The 15,264-nt window shown below is 47.2% G+C and overlaps 2 protein-coding genes across 9 annotated transcripts in view; one reads left to right on the top strand and one right to left on the bottom strand.

Annotated features, from left to right (window-relative positions):
• The window catches only part of LOC140386571 (uncharacterized), a 35,405-nt gene extending 27,316 nt beyond the window's left edge, over window positions 1–8,089 (bottom strand). Inside the window, exon 1 of one of the 5 annotated variants that reach the window (XM_072469007.1) lies at window positions 7,779–8,089. The gene's annotated coding sequence lies outside the window, so the exon portion shown is untranslated. Of the gene's footprint in view, window positions 1–7,579; window positions 7,724–7,778 lie in introns of those variants that run through there. The other 4 variants (XM_072469006.1, XM_072469003.1, XM_072469005.1 and 1 more) reach the window with 4 other exon arrangements.
• Window positions 7,773–15,264, top strand: part of LOC140386569 (uncharacterized) — a 38,381-nt gene continuing 30,889 nt past the window's right edge. For 3 of the 4 annotated variants that reach the window (XM_072469000.1, XM_072468999.1, XM_072469001.1), the window contains exons 1-3: window positions 7,773–8,064; window positions 8,797–9,135; window positions 10,604–10,909. In XM_072469000.1, the coding sequence (XP_072325101.1) occupies window positions 8,016–8,064; window positions 8,797–9,135; window positions 10,604–10,909 (694 nt within the window). In that variant the 5' untranslated portion in view covers window positions 7,773–8,015. The remainder of the gene's footprint in view (window positions 8,065–8,796; window positions 9,136–10,603; window positions 10,910–15,264) is intronic. The other variant, XM_072469002.1, reaches the window with a different exon arrangement.

Genomic DNA, 15,264 nt, shown 5'->3' with positions numbered 1-15,264 from the left:
TACTGTTACAGAATGTACCATCACAGATTGTATGATTAAAGATCAAAGCAAATTCCTGCAGACGCTGGAATCCAAAACAAAAACAGAAAATGCTGAACAATCACCACAGGCCTGATGGCGTCTGTGGAGAGAGAAAGCGGAGCTAACGTTTCGTGTCTGGAAGACTCTTTGTCAAACCTAGGGTTAACAAGAGAGTGATTCAGACTTGAAATGTTAGCTCCGTCCCTGCTCCACAGACACTGAGATTGTCCAGCATTTTCTGCTTTTGTTATGAGTGAAGCATATTTTTTTGGAGGGTGTGTGTGTGTGTGTGTGTGTGTGTGGTGGGGGGGGGGGGGGGGGGGAGAGATTGCTGTGGGGAAATTGCTTTCCTTTGATATTATTCACACCACTGAGAAAGGATACAGACCAGGATGAAAATGATGACTGGACCCCGTTGTAAACTCATCGTGACACAGTCTTAATTGATCAAAACCCTTCTTGAGTGGGATTAAATTACGTGTCTGGCACAATGTTGCAATCACTAACGTTAAAGGAAGGAAAATGTAATCCAGCCTACCCTGACAGGAAGTAGAGCGGGAAGTCAATGACAGAACACAGAAATCAGCAGCTTCAATAAATAGACGGGAACAAACATACCGCACGCCCCTCCGGCAGTGGTGTCCTTTGACTAAGGGTTTGGAGATTGGAAGTGGTTGGCCCTTGTTTTGTTGGAGAGCAGCCACTTGGGGTTCTGCTGCCATCGCCTTCCTCATATTATCTCAGTGTCTGAGAGGGGGACTGAATCCACAAATCTTCCTCCTCAATGATGACGTTCAATGAACTGAACCTTCCCTATTTTGACACAACCTTGTAGGATCCAATGCTGCATCGTACTGAGTTCAAAAAAATGTCAAGTTATTGCAGAAGCAGAAATATGTTGGGTGGAATTCTCCATTGGCTGCCACCAGAATCGGGAAACACGATTGGGTGGAGAATCGGTTTTGACGCCAAAGTCATGGCGGGCGCCGGTATCAGGCTAAATCGCAATTCTCCGGTGCCTCAACAGTGGCGTCAGTGCGTTCCACTCCACACGTACAGTAAACATCCTTGGCATATCATTAGTGGGTCTGACCCAATATTCTCCAGGGTGTCCGCGATTCTCCCCTCCATCGTGGCAATTCCCCGACAGCGAGGTTCACTTGTGCTTTTGAAGTGGGCGCCGTAGCTGTTGAGGGAGAGGATACGGAAAATGTCCAACATCACCATAGTTTGCTGGCAGTCGTGCTGCTGGTGGGGGGCTTCTGCCAGGGCTGGTGTAACAAGTGAGGGGTGGTCAGGAGGTGAGTTGTGGGGTCAGAGTGGATGATCATGGAAAACCATTGCCGCGGCAGGCAAGGCAGCCATACAGCTGCACACACCGTTAACAGCCCACTGTGACCTTAGGGCCATAGGTCATATGGGTGCCCCCCAGGCCAGCCCCCAAGGTGCCCTCTGGCCCCAGCCGACCCATCAGCAGGATGAGTGTGCTCCAGCACAACCAATGCCATCTTGTTGGCTGGGATGGTGTGTGTGGGGAGTGAAATGTGTATGTGTGGCTGAAGCTTGACAGCCTTCCGAGTGTCAATCACGAATCCCACGCCATTTCTCATTGAAATCGATTGTGTTCCATGTGGTGTCAGTTCTAGCCCCTTAACAGTCGCTGAATCGGTCCAGTTGCGGCGGCAGTTTTGTTGTCGTGCAAGTCTACGAATTCTGCCCCGGCATCAACACTGAGAATCCTGCCGAGTGATTTCAGTGCAAATTCGCTGTTTAGCTGCTGTTTAAAGTGCATACAAGTAAAATAAAACACTATAAATGGGAAGGATGGACATAACTAAAACAGGCGTTGGGTAAAACGCAATAGCGATCAGTCTCCTTTACACAGTACTTGAGGGTTTAGCTCAGTTGGTTGGATCATGATGCAGAGCGAGGCCAGTAGCGCGGGTTCAATTCACGGAGACCCCGCCTTCTCAACCTTGCCCCTTGCCTGTGGTGTGGTGATCCTCGGGTTAAATCACCACCAGTCAGCTCTCCCTGTCAAAGGGGAAAGCAGCCTATGTTCATCGGGGACGATGGTGACTTAATTTTATCACTTGAGGGTTTAAAAAAATCTTGGCCAGAATTCTCCAGCCATTGGGTGTCTCTGCAGCATGGGTTTCCCGGCGGTGTGGAGTAGCTTAAATGGGAAATTCCATTGACAAGCAGCGGGAAAAGAGAATCCCACTGCCAGCGAACGGGGAGGCACTGAGAAACACACAGCCCGGGCACTGGAAAATCCTACCCCGTATTTTGGGGATGTCAGCATCGTTGGGCTCGGTCATTGCCCATGCCTAATTGCCCATGGGAGGTTGTTTTTTTTTTGTCTTATTCAGATCACTTACAATGTCTCTCAGAAATTCTGGTGGTTGTTACCTGAAGCTAAGAGATGCCATTTCACGTTTGGATGCGAGGGTCAATGGAACACATTCTGAGTGCAAGAATGGCCGCCTGGTTCTCCTCATTGCGTTTTCGAGGCCGCAAGGGAAGGCGGTGTTGTTAGCAGTTTACAAGTTGCCTCGGCCACATTCTGCAGACACCACAGCTCTGGCACAAGTCATAGATCGCACGCCCTTTGCCAATTTATTTTCAGGGGTGGTCAGCTACCATCTTGAACCACGCTGTCCTGCTCATCCAGGCCGTCTGCTTTCTCCTGTATTGCTGTTGGACATCCGCGTAACTGGCTCGGCCTGGTGGTAGGGTTTTACAGCACTGAAAGAGGCCCTACAGCCCATCACATCGGCGCCGGCAATCAAGCACCTACTCTTCTAACCCCATTCTCCAGCACTTTGTCTATTGTCTTATATGCTATGGCATTTCAACTGCTCATTTAAATGCTGCTTAAATATCGTGAGGGTTCCTAGCTCTACCACCTTTTCAGGCAGTGCTTTCCAGATCCCCCCCATCCTCCGATTGAAAAAGATTTTCCTCAAACCCCCTCTAAACCTCCTGCTCCTTGCTTTAATCTATTCCCATTGGTTAATAGCCTCCCTACTAAGGGGAAAAGATTCTTGCTACCTACCGTATCTTTAGCCCTCTTAATTTTGTATACCTCGGCCCTCAAAGGTCATCCCTCAGCCTGAGAATCATAGAATCCCTACAGCGCAGAAGGAGGCCATTCTGAAAGAGCACCATACCTAGGCCCACTCCGCCATCCTTTTTTAAAATTCATTTACAGGATGTGAGCGTCGCTGGTTAGACCAGCATTTATTGCCCATTCCTAGTTGACATTCAGAAGGTGATGGTGAGTTGCCTTCTTGAACCGCTGCAGTCCTTGAGGTATAGCTACACCCACTGTGCTGATAGTGTGGTAATTGAGGAGGTTGGATTTGTCCTGTTTCTTGTGTACAGTACACACCTGGGCAACTTTTCACATTGCCAGGTAGATGCCAGTGTTGTAGCTGTACTGGAACAGCTTGGCTAGGGGTGTGGCAAGTTCTGGAGCACAAGTCTTCAGTAATATTGCCAGGATATTGTCAGGGCTCATAGCTTTTGCAGTATCCAGTGCCTTCAGCCATTTCTTGATATCACGTGGAGTGAATTGTATTGGCTGAAGACTGACATCTGTGATGCTGGAGACCTCCGGAGGAGACCGAGATGGATCATTCACTCGGCATTCTGGCTGAAGATTGTTGCGAATCCTTCAGCCTTGCCTTTTGCACATTTGTTCTGGGCTCCTCCATCATTGAGGATAGGGATATTTGTGGAGCCTCCTCCTCCAGTGAGTTGTTTAATTGACCAGCACCATTCACGACTGGATGTGGCAGGACTACAGAGCTTAGATCTGATGTGTTTGTTGTGGAATTGCTTCGCTCTGTCTATTACTTGCTGCTTATGGTGTTTGGCACACAAGTAGTCCTGTGTTGTAGCTTCACCAGGTCGACACATTTTTCGGTATGCCTGATGTTATCCCTGGCATGCTCTCCTGTACTCTTCATTGAACCAGGGTTGATCCCTTGGCTTGATGGAAATGGTGGAGTGGGGGATAATGGTGGAGTGGGGAATATGTCAGGCCATGAAATTGCAGATTGTGATTGAATACAATTCTGCTGCTGCTGATGGCCCACAGTGCCTCATGGATGCCCAGTCTTGAGTTGCTAGGCATGTTCAAAATCTATCCCATTTAGCACGGTAGTGCCTAGCCCTGTAACACCACCTAAGCATGGCCAATTCACCTAAACTGCACATCTTTGAACTGTGGGAGGAAACCGGAGCACCCGGAGAAAACCCACTCAGACATGGGGAGAATATGCAAACTCCACACAGAGTCATCCAAGGCTGGAATTTAACCTGGGTCCCTGCTGCTGTGAGGCAGCAGTGCTAACCACTGCCACCTTGCCTCCCTCTGCTCTAAGGAAAACAAACTCAGACTATCCAACCTCTCTTCATAGCTGAAACCCTCCAGCCCAGGCAGCAGCATGGTGAATCTCCTCTGCACCCTCTCTAGTGCAATCACATACTTCTGAAAGTGTGGCCCCAGTTCAGTGGGGGGTGGCAGTTAGGAAGAACCAGTCTCATTGCTGTGTGGGCCTTGACTCGCATGTAAGTCAGACCAGGTAAAGACAGCAGATTTCCCTCCCAAAAGAATCACAAGTTAATCAGATGATTCTTTAAAAAATTCACTCATGGGATGTGGGCATCACTGGCTGGGCTAGCATTTATTGATCATCCCTAATTTCCCTTGAACCGAATGGCTGGCCAAACCATTTCAGAGGACATTTAACAGTCATCCACACTACTGTGGGTCTGGAGTCACATGAGCTGAGGGTGGCAGAATTCTTTCCCGAAAGGACACTAGTGAATCAGATGTTTTTTTTAAGACAATCAGCCATGGTTTCATGGTCATCTTTCAGCTTTTAATTCCAGATATTTGTTGAATTCAAATTTCACCATCTGCCGAGGTGGGATTTGAACCCAGATCTCCAGAGCATTACCTGGGTCTCTGGATAACTCGTCCAGTGACAATACCACTGTGCCACTGTTTGGGGGTGGGGAAAGGCACAGTCTTGAGATTATTAGCCTACCAACATTGCCACCTGGCCACTCTGCAGTAAAGGTTCTGCATACGGGATACATTTACGGTCAATGTCACCCTTTCACTTTGGGGATGATGAACCCTGGGAGGAGATGCTACTTCTGAATGGTGAAATGGTTAAAGTGCATGACAGATCTTTGGTCTGAAGCAGCTTTATTCAGATTGGGATTGGCAACGGTGAAGAAGGTTGCATTTTTTGCCTGTGTTGACCACAGCTTCCCCATTTCCATGCTTCTCTCCCCAGCTGAGTTGTTGCTGACACCGATTTTCCTTTTCTAAACATAAACTTTCTGCTTTGTGACATCTGACATGTTTATGATTCATTATCTGCGTGGGTTTCACCCTCACAACCCAAAGATGTGCAGTTTAGGTGAATTGGCCCTCAATTGGAAAAAATTAAACAATTGGGTACTCTAAATTTATAAAAAAAGAGAATGTTTATGATTCATCATGGGCCCACATTTGTGGATCAGTGGGTGGGGGTGGGTGAAGGGGTCATTGCACACATTAATTGCGGAAGTGCCATCCTGACACCCACTTTCACCATTCCTTCAGTGTTTCCTCTCTGAATATGTACTTCAAAAAATTTGCAAAGCTAAATTGCATAAAAGTTCAAATTTGATATGGTCTAAAGTGCAACACTGATCAGTTTCATCCGATACAATACGCGAAGGGTCTCAATGCATTTGGCCCTGCATATTCCATTTACTGTCTACATTTTCATTTCATGTCAAACATTCCCTGGTGCATGCAGCCCAAGGGGCATTACACGGTTTGCATGGCGTCAGTCAGCTATGGCGGGAGCACCCTTGAGTGTGACCTTCCTCCATTGTGCCTCTGCGGCGGCTGTCCCAAGCTTTACTGCCTCCCTCAGTACTTGGCCCTGTGCTTTGGAATGTGTCAGTCTGCAACACTGTGTCAGGGACAGAACAACAGGTTTTGGACAGATCAACAGGTTTTGGACAGACCAAAGAGTGTCTTTCACCGAGTTGACAGTCCTCCAGCAGCAGCTGATGTTTGTCTCAGTGTGTGGCCCTGGGAACAGCCCACAGAGCACAGAGTCCTGCGTCACGGAGCTGCTCGGGGATGAACCTCGACAAAAACTATCCCATCTCTCTCCAGATGCACAACGAGGTGAAACCGTGTTACTCACTTGCCTTTATTCTATCAGCAGGGCCTCTGCAGGAGCTCTTCGTCACTTCATGCTCCCTGGCTAAAATTCTTTTCATTGTAAAAAGGTAACTTGCAAACATACCTACAAGGAGCAAGAATAGGCCATTCAGCCCCTCGGGCCTGCTCCACCATTTAGTAAGATCATGGCTGATCTGATAGCAACCTCAAATCCACATCCTGCCTATTCCTCCCCTAACCCCCTGATAACCTTTCACCCTCTTGTTGACCAAGAATCTATCCACCTGCCTTAAAAATATTCAAAGATTCTGCTTACATTGCTTTTGAGGAAGGACATTTCAAAAACAGTGCAGACGATGTGGATATTACTGGCTGGGCCAGCGGTGACCTAATTTCCCTCCACCATGGCTTGGTCATTTCAGAGGGGCATTGAAGAGTCAACCAGATTGTCATTGGTCTGGAGTCACAGGCCGGGTGGCAAATTCCCTTCCCTGAAGGACACTCATGAACCAGATGGGTTTTGATGACCATTAGTAAATGCCACCGCCCCAGATTTTCTATCGAATTCAAATCTCACCACCTGGCATGGTGAGATTCGAAGCCATGACAATTCCCTGGGTCTCGAGTCATTAGACCACTGGCAATAACCAACACACTGCCACCGCATCCCCTTTGATAGAAAGCAATATCCTTGATATTTACCATGTACGATCCCACGTCAGACACTCAGCCCATGGGGTACAGTACCCACGACCCGAGATCACTTTGATTTCATAAGGATGGAAAGTTGAGTGTGTACTGAGCGATCAATTCCATATCCTGCATTACATTCTATCAGCCAAAATAACATTCCCACATGCGCGTTCTCGGACACTTTCGACTCGCCCAAGACTTGCCCCCCAAAATAGCCCAGATCAGGCAATATCAGTCATCAACAATACAAAGTGCCCTTTGCCACAAATATTCTGCTGAAGGGGACGGTGTCGGTACACAACCCACCTTGACTGCCCGAGTGCCCCTAGCACTCAAACTCTTGAGATTCCCCTCTGCTATCCTGGCAAACTTATGCCCATGACTTAGGGGGTGATGGTGCTTCCACACGGTATTAGGAACCACATCAACACACACTAGATGGAGGCCATTCAGCTCATTGTGTGTGTGCTAAATCTTTGAAAGAACCAGCTGACCCAAACCACCCAACCCCAACGTCTTCACCGTGCCATGGCCCAAGGGGACCCGAGTTTGAATCCCACGAGGAGATATGGTGAAATTTGAATTTTGTTTTTAAAACACATGAAATGCGAAGGCTAATGGGGACTATGCAACCATCATCAACTGTCGTAAAAACTAACCCACCTGGTTCTCCAAGTGCGCAGAAGTTCATAGTAAGCGCCCTCTGAAATGGCTGCGCAAGTTACTCAGTTCAAGGACTGTTAGGAATCGGCAACAAATGCTGGCCCAGCCACGGCCACATGCCAGGAATAGAATTAAAACACAGTTCACACTGGCCAGTGATGACTTTTACCTCACTAACTAAAGACAACTTTAAACTCACGGCATTTCCTGAGAGATTCCAGTCGGGATGTCTCACTCCCAGGAGTTTGGAGTTCAGTTCAATACCGGGCAGAGTTTCAGCAAAGTGACAGTCTTCCAGCTCTGGGTGCGGAGAAGAGCGGATATTAAATCGCAATTCGACTCCAGCACACTTGCACAACACAAACAGGATTGGCCCCTTGTGCAATAAGCAGCTGACAGCTGGAACCCTTGCATCTTGTCGAGGACAGTGAGGAAAATGGCTTCTTACTTCTGGGTTTTACTCATCTTGCTAACTAGTTCTCCAGGTACGACTACCAACTGACCATCTTGTCAACGTCCTGATATTTCCTTCATCGATGTCTCTCTCTGTCGCTCTGTCTGTCTCTCCGTCCGCCTTTATCTCTAGCGATCCATCCATCAATTAACAGAGTCAGCACAACTATCAATGCAGCATTTTTTTTATTCCAATGCTGCACTAGAGTTAACAGGACATATTGGTGGAACTGGGCACAAACTGCTTTTGTTTTGCGGGATAACTCATAGTAAATATCATATTAAAGACTGCAGGTTATTTTATTCAATAAGTTCGAATATGTGGTGTTTCATTGGTCATTGGGTATATTTTAGTTGCATAACAGTTCCTCTGTGTAAAAAAAGACAACGTAAGGTACAAAACAAATACATAAAACAAGAAACAGCCAACAGTACAATGAAATTAAAAACTTGACACCATTCTAAACAAGGGAGACAAATCAAATCACAAACATTGACAGAGCCGCGAGCGAACACCATTGGCTGTTGGGAACAGCCGGCGAGCCTCTCAGCTCACTGAGGGTCTCTGGGCTGCCGAAAGACCACTTGATGTGCGCGGGCACTTGCTCTCAGTTGTAACTTCAACTTCCATTTTCAGGGTTGGCGCATGGGAAGAGGAATCTTTCACAACGTTGTGCAAGACTTCTGTCCACATTGCACAGTTGTGGAAGAGAGATTCGGTGTGCCTTTAAACCCTGTCTCACCTTCTTAATTCTTATGTGCAGATTCCTCTCAGGAGGAGGCTGATGTCATTTCCACCGATTCTACCGCCGTGTTGCTTCGTTGTGTTAACCACTTTGAGGACCCCGTGATGGCGAGTTGGCAGTGGGCGGATGATTCCAGACGCACCAAGGCCATGATAAGCATGGTTAACAACTCCAACTCCCGGTGCATCTCCAGTGGACCTCCCCACATTGCCTTTGCCAAAACCGACTGCTTTGGAGCAAGAGATTTCTCTCTGTCGTTCACGCCATCACTGAAGGACGGCGGAGTCTACACCTGCGTAGTCGTTGAGCGTGCAGGTACCTCGCACGTTACAAGAATCAAACTTATTGTTTTTCGAGGTGAGTTGCTAAATAAAACAATCTGTTTTTCTATTTGGCTCAAAAGACCAAGTAACTTAGGGGGATTGGGTTTCACAGCCGGCAGTTAAGATTCAACTTAATGTTGCTGAGTGGGTTAGGAATCACATGTAGGCCAGACCAGGTAAGGACGGTAATACATTATCAATTACGACGAGAGTAGAGAGTAATCGAGGCTTTATTTGCAGAGATGTGTTGCCTCCTGCAGCTGCTGCTGAAATGGCTGCAGCTTGGTGAGCACACTCAGCACTTCAAGCCTGCGTTTCCACTCATTATGATCATGGCTGATTAGCAAATTCAATATCCTGATCCTGCCTTCCCCCATACACCTTGATCCCTTCATGCCAAGAGCTATATCTAATTATACAACGTTTGGTCCTTAAGTACTTTTTGTGGCAGTATATTCCACAGATTCGCCGCTCTCTGGATGAAGAAATTTCTATTCATCTCCGTCCTAAATGGTTTATCCTTTACTCTCAAACTATGGCCCCTTGTTCTGAACTTCCTCACCATCGGGAACATTCTTTCTGAACCTGTCTAACCCTGTTAGAATTTTATACGTTTCTATTAGATCCTACTCACTCTTCACAACTCGTATGAATATAATCCTAACCCACTTAATCTCGGCCTATTACAGTCCCGCCAATGCTGCACCCCTTCAATAGCAAGAACATGCTACCTCAGCTAAGGACACCAAAACTGCACACAAAACCCCAGCTGTGGCTACACCAATGCCCTATGAAGGCCCACCTTCTCAACCTTGCCCCTGATCTGTGGTGTGCTGATCCTCAGGTTAAGTCACCACCAGTTAGTGCAGCATGGAGGCGCAGTGGTTAGCATTGCTGCCCCACGGCGCCGAGGTCCCTGGTTCGATCCCGGCTCTGGGTCACTGACTGTGTGGAGTTTGCACATTCTCCCCTTGTTTGCATGGGTTTCATCCCCACAAAGCAAAGATGTGCAGGATCGGTGGATTGACCACACTAAATTGCCCCTGAATTAGAAAAAAATGAATTGGGTACTCTAAATTTACATTCTTAAAAAGTCACCACCAGTCAGCTCTTTGTGTTAAAGGAGAAAACAGCCCATGGTCATCTGGGACTATCGCAACTTTACCTTACCTTTATCTACACAATTGCAGTAAAGCATCCCTATTCCTATACTCAAATCCTCTTGCTATGGTGAACCAGATAGGTGTTTATAAAAATTGATAATTATTGAACTAGCTTGACCAGTTCATGACTAATTTTTGTCCCAGAATTATTTGAATTTAATTCCCGCTACTTTCTATTTGATCTGCTGCTTCCCCCCACACCCCCCTCCCATCCCCTCCCCTCCCCGGGCAATACACTGAGCCTCTGGATTACTCAGTCCAACGTCATCACCAGTTGTGCCACAGACTCTTGTGTATTAACGTTGCCCTGTCCATTCTGTTTTTGTTCTGCCACTGCAGCGGTTGTGATTCCAGCAACCCCACTTCCACCTGGAGGAAGCGTCACCTTCACCCTGGACGTATCAGAGCTGCTTGATTCCAGCAGCATCGTGTGGGACCCTCACATGGCCCGTGGAATGGTGAAAGGAGTTGAATTTCAGTGGAAGCGCAATGGCGAACCGATCATGCAAGATGGTCGACACTCTTTGGCTGCAGGGAATTTGAACGTCAGCTGCTTTCAGGAGGAGGATATTGGAGAGTACACACTGACTGGGAGATTGAAGAATGGTATGACAGCTTCTGTTAGCTGCAGTGTGGCAATAGTGGGTGAGTTGCTGCCTGTTCATTTACGTTGGGGGCTGGATGTCTTTTGCGACAAAGGATTGAACGACAGCGCCTTTTGGCAAGAGCTGTGTAGAGACGTGTCGAGATCTTTCAGAGTGTCCCCGATGTTCATCGAAATGTTTTCTCCAAGTGTCGATTGACCATCAAATCGCTAGCTCTGTGAAAGAATCAGCAGATTCATCTGATCCAGCCCACCCGCCCCAGCACCCAATGTCTTAACGCCACTCCCCACCCACCACACGCCCCCCCCCCCCCCCCCCCCCCCCCGGTGCCCTGGATATTTTCCGCTTTGAAGTGAACGTCAATAATTTAATCACAAGAAATTTGGAAAAAGTGATGAGCCATCACTCCACATGGAATAAGTGGGTCAAATAGCTTCTGTGTCATCAGTGGCTCCATGACTGATATTGGATTGGTCGGTGAATGGCACAAATGAGCAGAATTTCCACCCATTGTAGAAGAGGTCTCAACTCTAGGTAGACAAGTCTCCTGGCCCTGATGTAATGCATCCCAGAGTGCTAAAAGAGACGGCTAGGGAAATTGCAAATGCACTCGTGATAATTTACCAAAATTCACAAGACACTGGGGTGGTCCTGGCGGATTGGAAATTAGCAAACGTGACACCACTGTTTAAAAAAGGAGGTAGGCAGAAAGCGGGTAATTATAGGCCAGTTAGCTTAACTTCAGTAGTAGGGAAGATGTTGGAATCTAACATCAAGGAAGAAATAGCGAGGCATCTGGATGGAAATTGTCCCATTGGGCAGGCGCAGCATGGGTTCATAAAGGGCAGATCGTGCCTAACTAATTTAGTGGAATTTTTTGTGGACATTACCAGTGCGGTAGATGCGGAAGCCAATGGATGTGGTATATCTAGATTTCCAGAAAGCCTTTGACAAGGTGCCACACAAGGTTGTTGCGCAAGATAAAGATGCATGGCATTAAGGGGAAAGTAGTAGCATGGATAGAGGATTGGTTAATTAATAGAAAGCAAAGAGTGGGGATTAATGGGTGTTTCTCTGGTTGGCAATCAGTAGCTAGTGGTGTCCCTCAGGGATCAGTGTTGGGCTCACAATTGTTCAGAATTTACATAGATGATTTGGAGTTGGGGGGGGGGGGGACCAAGTGCAATGTGTCCAAGTTTGCAGACGACACTAAGATGAGTGGTAAAGCAAAAAGTGCAGAGGATACTGGAAGTCTGCAGAGGGATTTCAATAGGCTAAGTGAATGGGCTAGGGTCTGGCAGATGGAATACAATGTTAACAAATGTGAAGCTATCCATTTTGGTAGGAATAACAGCAAAAGAGATTATTATTTAAATGATAAAATATTAAAACATGCTACTGTGCAGAGAGACCTGGGTGTGCTAGTGCATGAGTCGCAATAAGTTGGTTTACAGGTGCAACAGGTGATTAAGAAGGCGAAAGAAGTTTTGTCCTTCATTGCTCGAGGGATGGAGTTGAAGACTAGGGAGGTTATGCTGCAATTGTATAAGGTGTTAGTGAGGCCACACCTGGAGTATTGTGTTCAGTTTTGGTCTCCTTACTTGAGAAAGGATGTACTGGCGCTGGTGGGTGTGCAGAGGAGATTCACTAGGTTAATCCCAGAGCTGAAGGGGTTGGATTACGAGGAGAGGTTGAGTAAACTGGGACTGAACTCGTTGGAATTTAGAAGGATTTATAGAAACATAAAAAATTATGAAGGGAATAGATAGGATAGATGCGGGCAGGTTTTTTCCACTGGTGTTTGAAAGCAGAACTAGGGGGTATAGCCTCAAAATAAGGGGAAGTAGATTTAGGACTGAGCATAGGAGGAATTTCTTCACCAAAAGGGTTGTGAATCTATGGAATTCCTTGCCCAGTGAACCAGTTGAGGCGCCTTCATTAAATGTTTTTAAGATAAAGATAGTTTTTTGAAGAATAAAATAAGGGATATGGTGTTCGGGCCGGAAAGTGGAGCTGAGTCCACAAAAGATCAGCCATGATCTCATTGAATGGTGGAGCAGGCTCGAGGGGCCAGATGGCCGACTCCTGCCACCTCCGGATCGGGTTACGATTCTACCCATTATCTAACTAGTTTCCTTCTCCCAGAATACACTTGATTGATAAAATTTGTAAATGTGCAATGCACAACAGTTCCAATACACAACGTGCAACAGTTTCTACCTTCCTCTGTGACATGTGCCATGACCACATAATTCAAATTTACATTTCATGTCAAACAATGGTGCATACTCTGCAAGGTGTAAATATTGACTTTGTGTTGCAATGAAATGCATCTTCCAAATTGGTAATTAAGCAACTGGGAAAGGACTGGGGAATCATTGCAAGAGTGTTTTAACCAGTTCGCCCAGAGTGTCTGGGAGGAACTAGGAAAGTCACCCTTCCCCATAAAACAATTAATGGAATTAGAATGAGTGGCTTCATCAGTTTTCAGACCCTCTGTGTGCTATGTTATGATCCCAGACCAGACCCCAACAGTAATCATGATACTTGACAGAAAGCCCAATATTTAATTTTAATATTCTAAGACCGTGAGGAAAGGATACCACGCTCCAGGAGTGATTTCACAAAAAACAGGGCTATGATAGATCAAAATAAACATTATTACTAACACAGTATTAAAATATCTTTAATATCATGCAAGAAAATAGCTTACCGCTTAAACAATGCAAATTAATACAGCAAACCTTAACTGCCATCTTTATTTCCATGGATACAACAAAAAGAACCATCTCCGCTCTCAATCCACTGTTGAATTTTGTTAGCAATCAGGAATCCCTGCTTTAAAGAGATATCTGGATACTGTACTTTGAGAAAGAAACATCTTTTGACACTGCTTTAATGAAAAGACGAGAATCCTTTCAGAACCATGCAGAAACTCCGGCTGTATATCTTCAGTGGCTGCTTCAGCTTTTTTCAGCACACCTCCTAATCAGACAAACTGCTTGGAAAGAAATTCATAATCTGTCTACATACATATCTTGAACTGAGCTGCAGTGAGAGCAAAATGCTTGACTTTTGCTCAGCTCCATTTGAAACTTAACTGCTTTTCGACAAAACGCCTGGTACCTTAGCTCCACCCAGTAATGACATTATCTTACCAAGCTGAAATCTAATTAACTCCAGAGGGAACCCTCCCTTAATCCAAACAAAATGGCATTAGCACAAGCTTTTTACAATGCCCTTGTTTCACCCCTTGTTCCCAAAACATACTTGCCTTTTGAACCAGGATTATTGTTACAAACAGCACTAACCAAGGCTTTTAACATTTACGGCAGCAAATACATATAATACAATCTATCTGAAATTCCTACATTCATCATAAGTGTGAGGGCCTCAGACTATGACTGCCTCCCCCATTGTGCTCCTGCACTTCAGCACCTACTCCTGGACATCGTGCAAGCCAGTCAGCAACACTTGGTAGAAGAAAACCCTTTGCACTGGATCGGCAGCAAATTTTAGGGGGACCAAACCTCTCACTGGGTTGAGTCCCGCATTGTGGCGCTGCTTGGGATGAACCTCGACCAAAACATAAAATACATGGCATCTCTTTCTGGCATCTCTTTCTGGATCAGCTAAGCAAAAGAACATTCCAGAAGGTGCGATGATTTTCCTTTCCCCACTGCAGCCCCCTAGAGGGCAGTATGTAGAGGGACTGAGAATCCGAGTGCCGAGTGTTAGAAAGGAGCTTGCGTTGACTGCCAGGAGGGGGAGGAGAGATTCTCACACTGGGGGTCGATGGAGTGGCGGGAGAGGCCGGGGTCAGCAGGAGTCAGCTGACTTACGGGAGTACCATGGGGGGAGCAATACAGCTAGGGGGGGACCTAGCTGGGGGGGTGGGGGGGAAACTGGGTTGCTGCTGCATTGGCCAAAGGGGAGCTGGGGTTTGGAGAGGGAGTCGGGGCAGGGGTCCGCCGCCTGGGGGAATGGAGGGTGCGGGAGGCACATGCATGTGGCTGGCCTAGAAAGGGAGATGGCTCGTTGGCGGGGGGGGGGGGGGGGGGGGAGCCCCCCCCCCCCCCCCCCCCTGATCCGGCTGATAACTTGGAATATGAGAGGCCTGAACGGGCCGGTCAAGAGGGCCCGTGTGTTCGCGCACCTGAAGGGGCTGAAGGCAGATGTGGTTATGTTCCAGGAGACTCATTTGAAAGTGGCAGACCAGGTTGGGCTGAGAAAGGGGTGGGTAGGACAGGTTTTCCACTCGGGGTTGGACGCGAAGAATCGAGGGGTGGCGATCTTGGTGGGGAAGCGGGTGTCGTTTGAGGCGCTGAACATCGTGGCAGATAATGGAGGCCGGTACGTGATGGTGAGTGGTAAGCTGCAGGGGGTGCGGGTGGT

Source organism: Scyliorhinus torazame, chromosome 12 (genome assembly GCF_047496885.1).
Source record: "Scyliorhinus torazame isolate Kashiwa2021f chromosome 12, sScyTor2.1, whole genome shotgun sequence".
Classification (NCBI taxonomy): domain Eukaryota; kingdom Metazoa; phylum Chordata; class Chondrichthyes; order Carcharhiniformes; family Scyliorhinidae; genus Scyliorhinus; species Scyliorhinus torazame.
The sequence above is the reverse complement of the archived record's forward strand: the minus strand, read 5'-3'. Positions and strand labels throughout refer to the sequence as shown.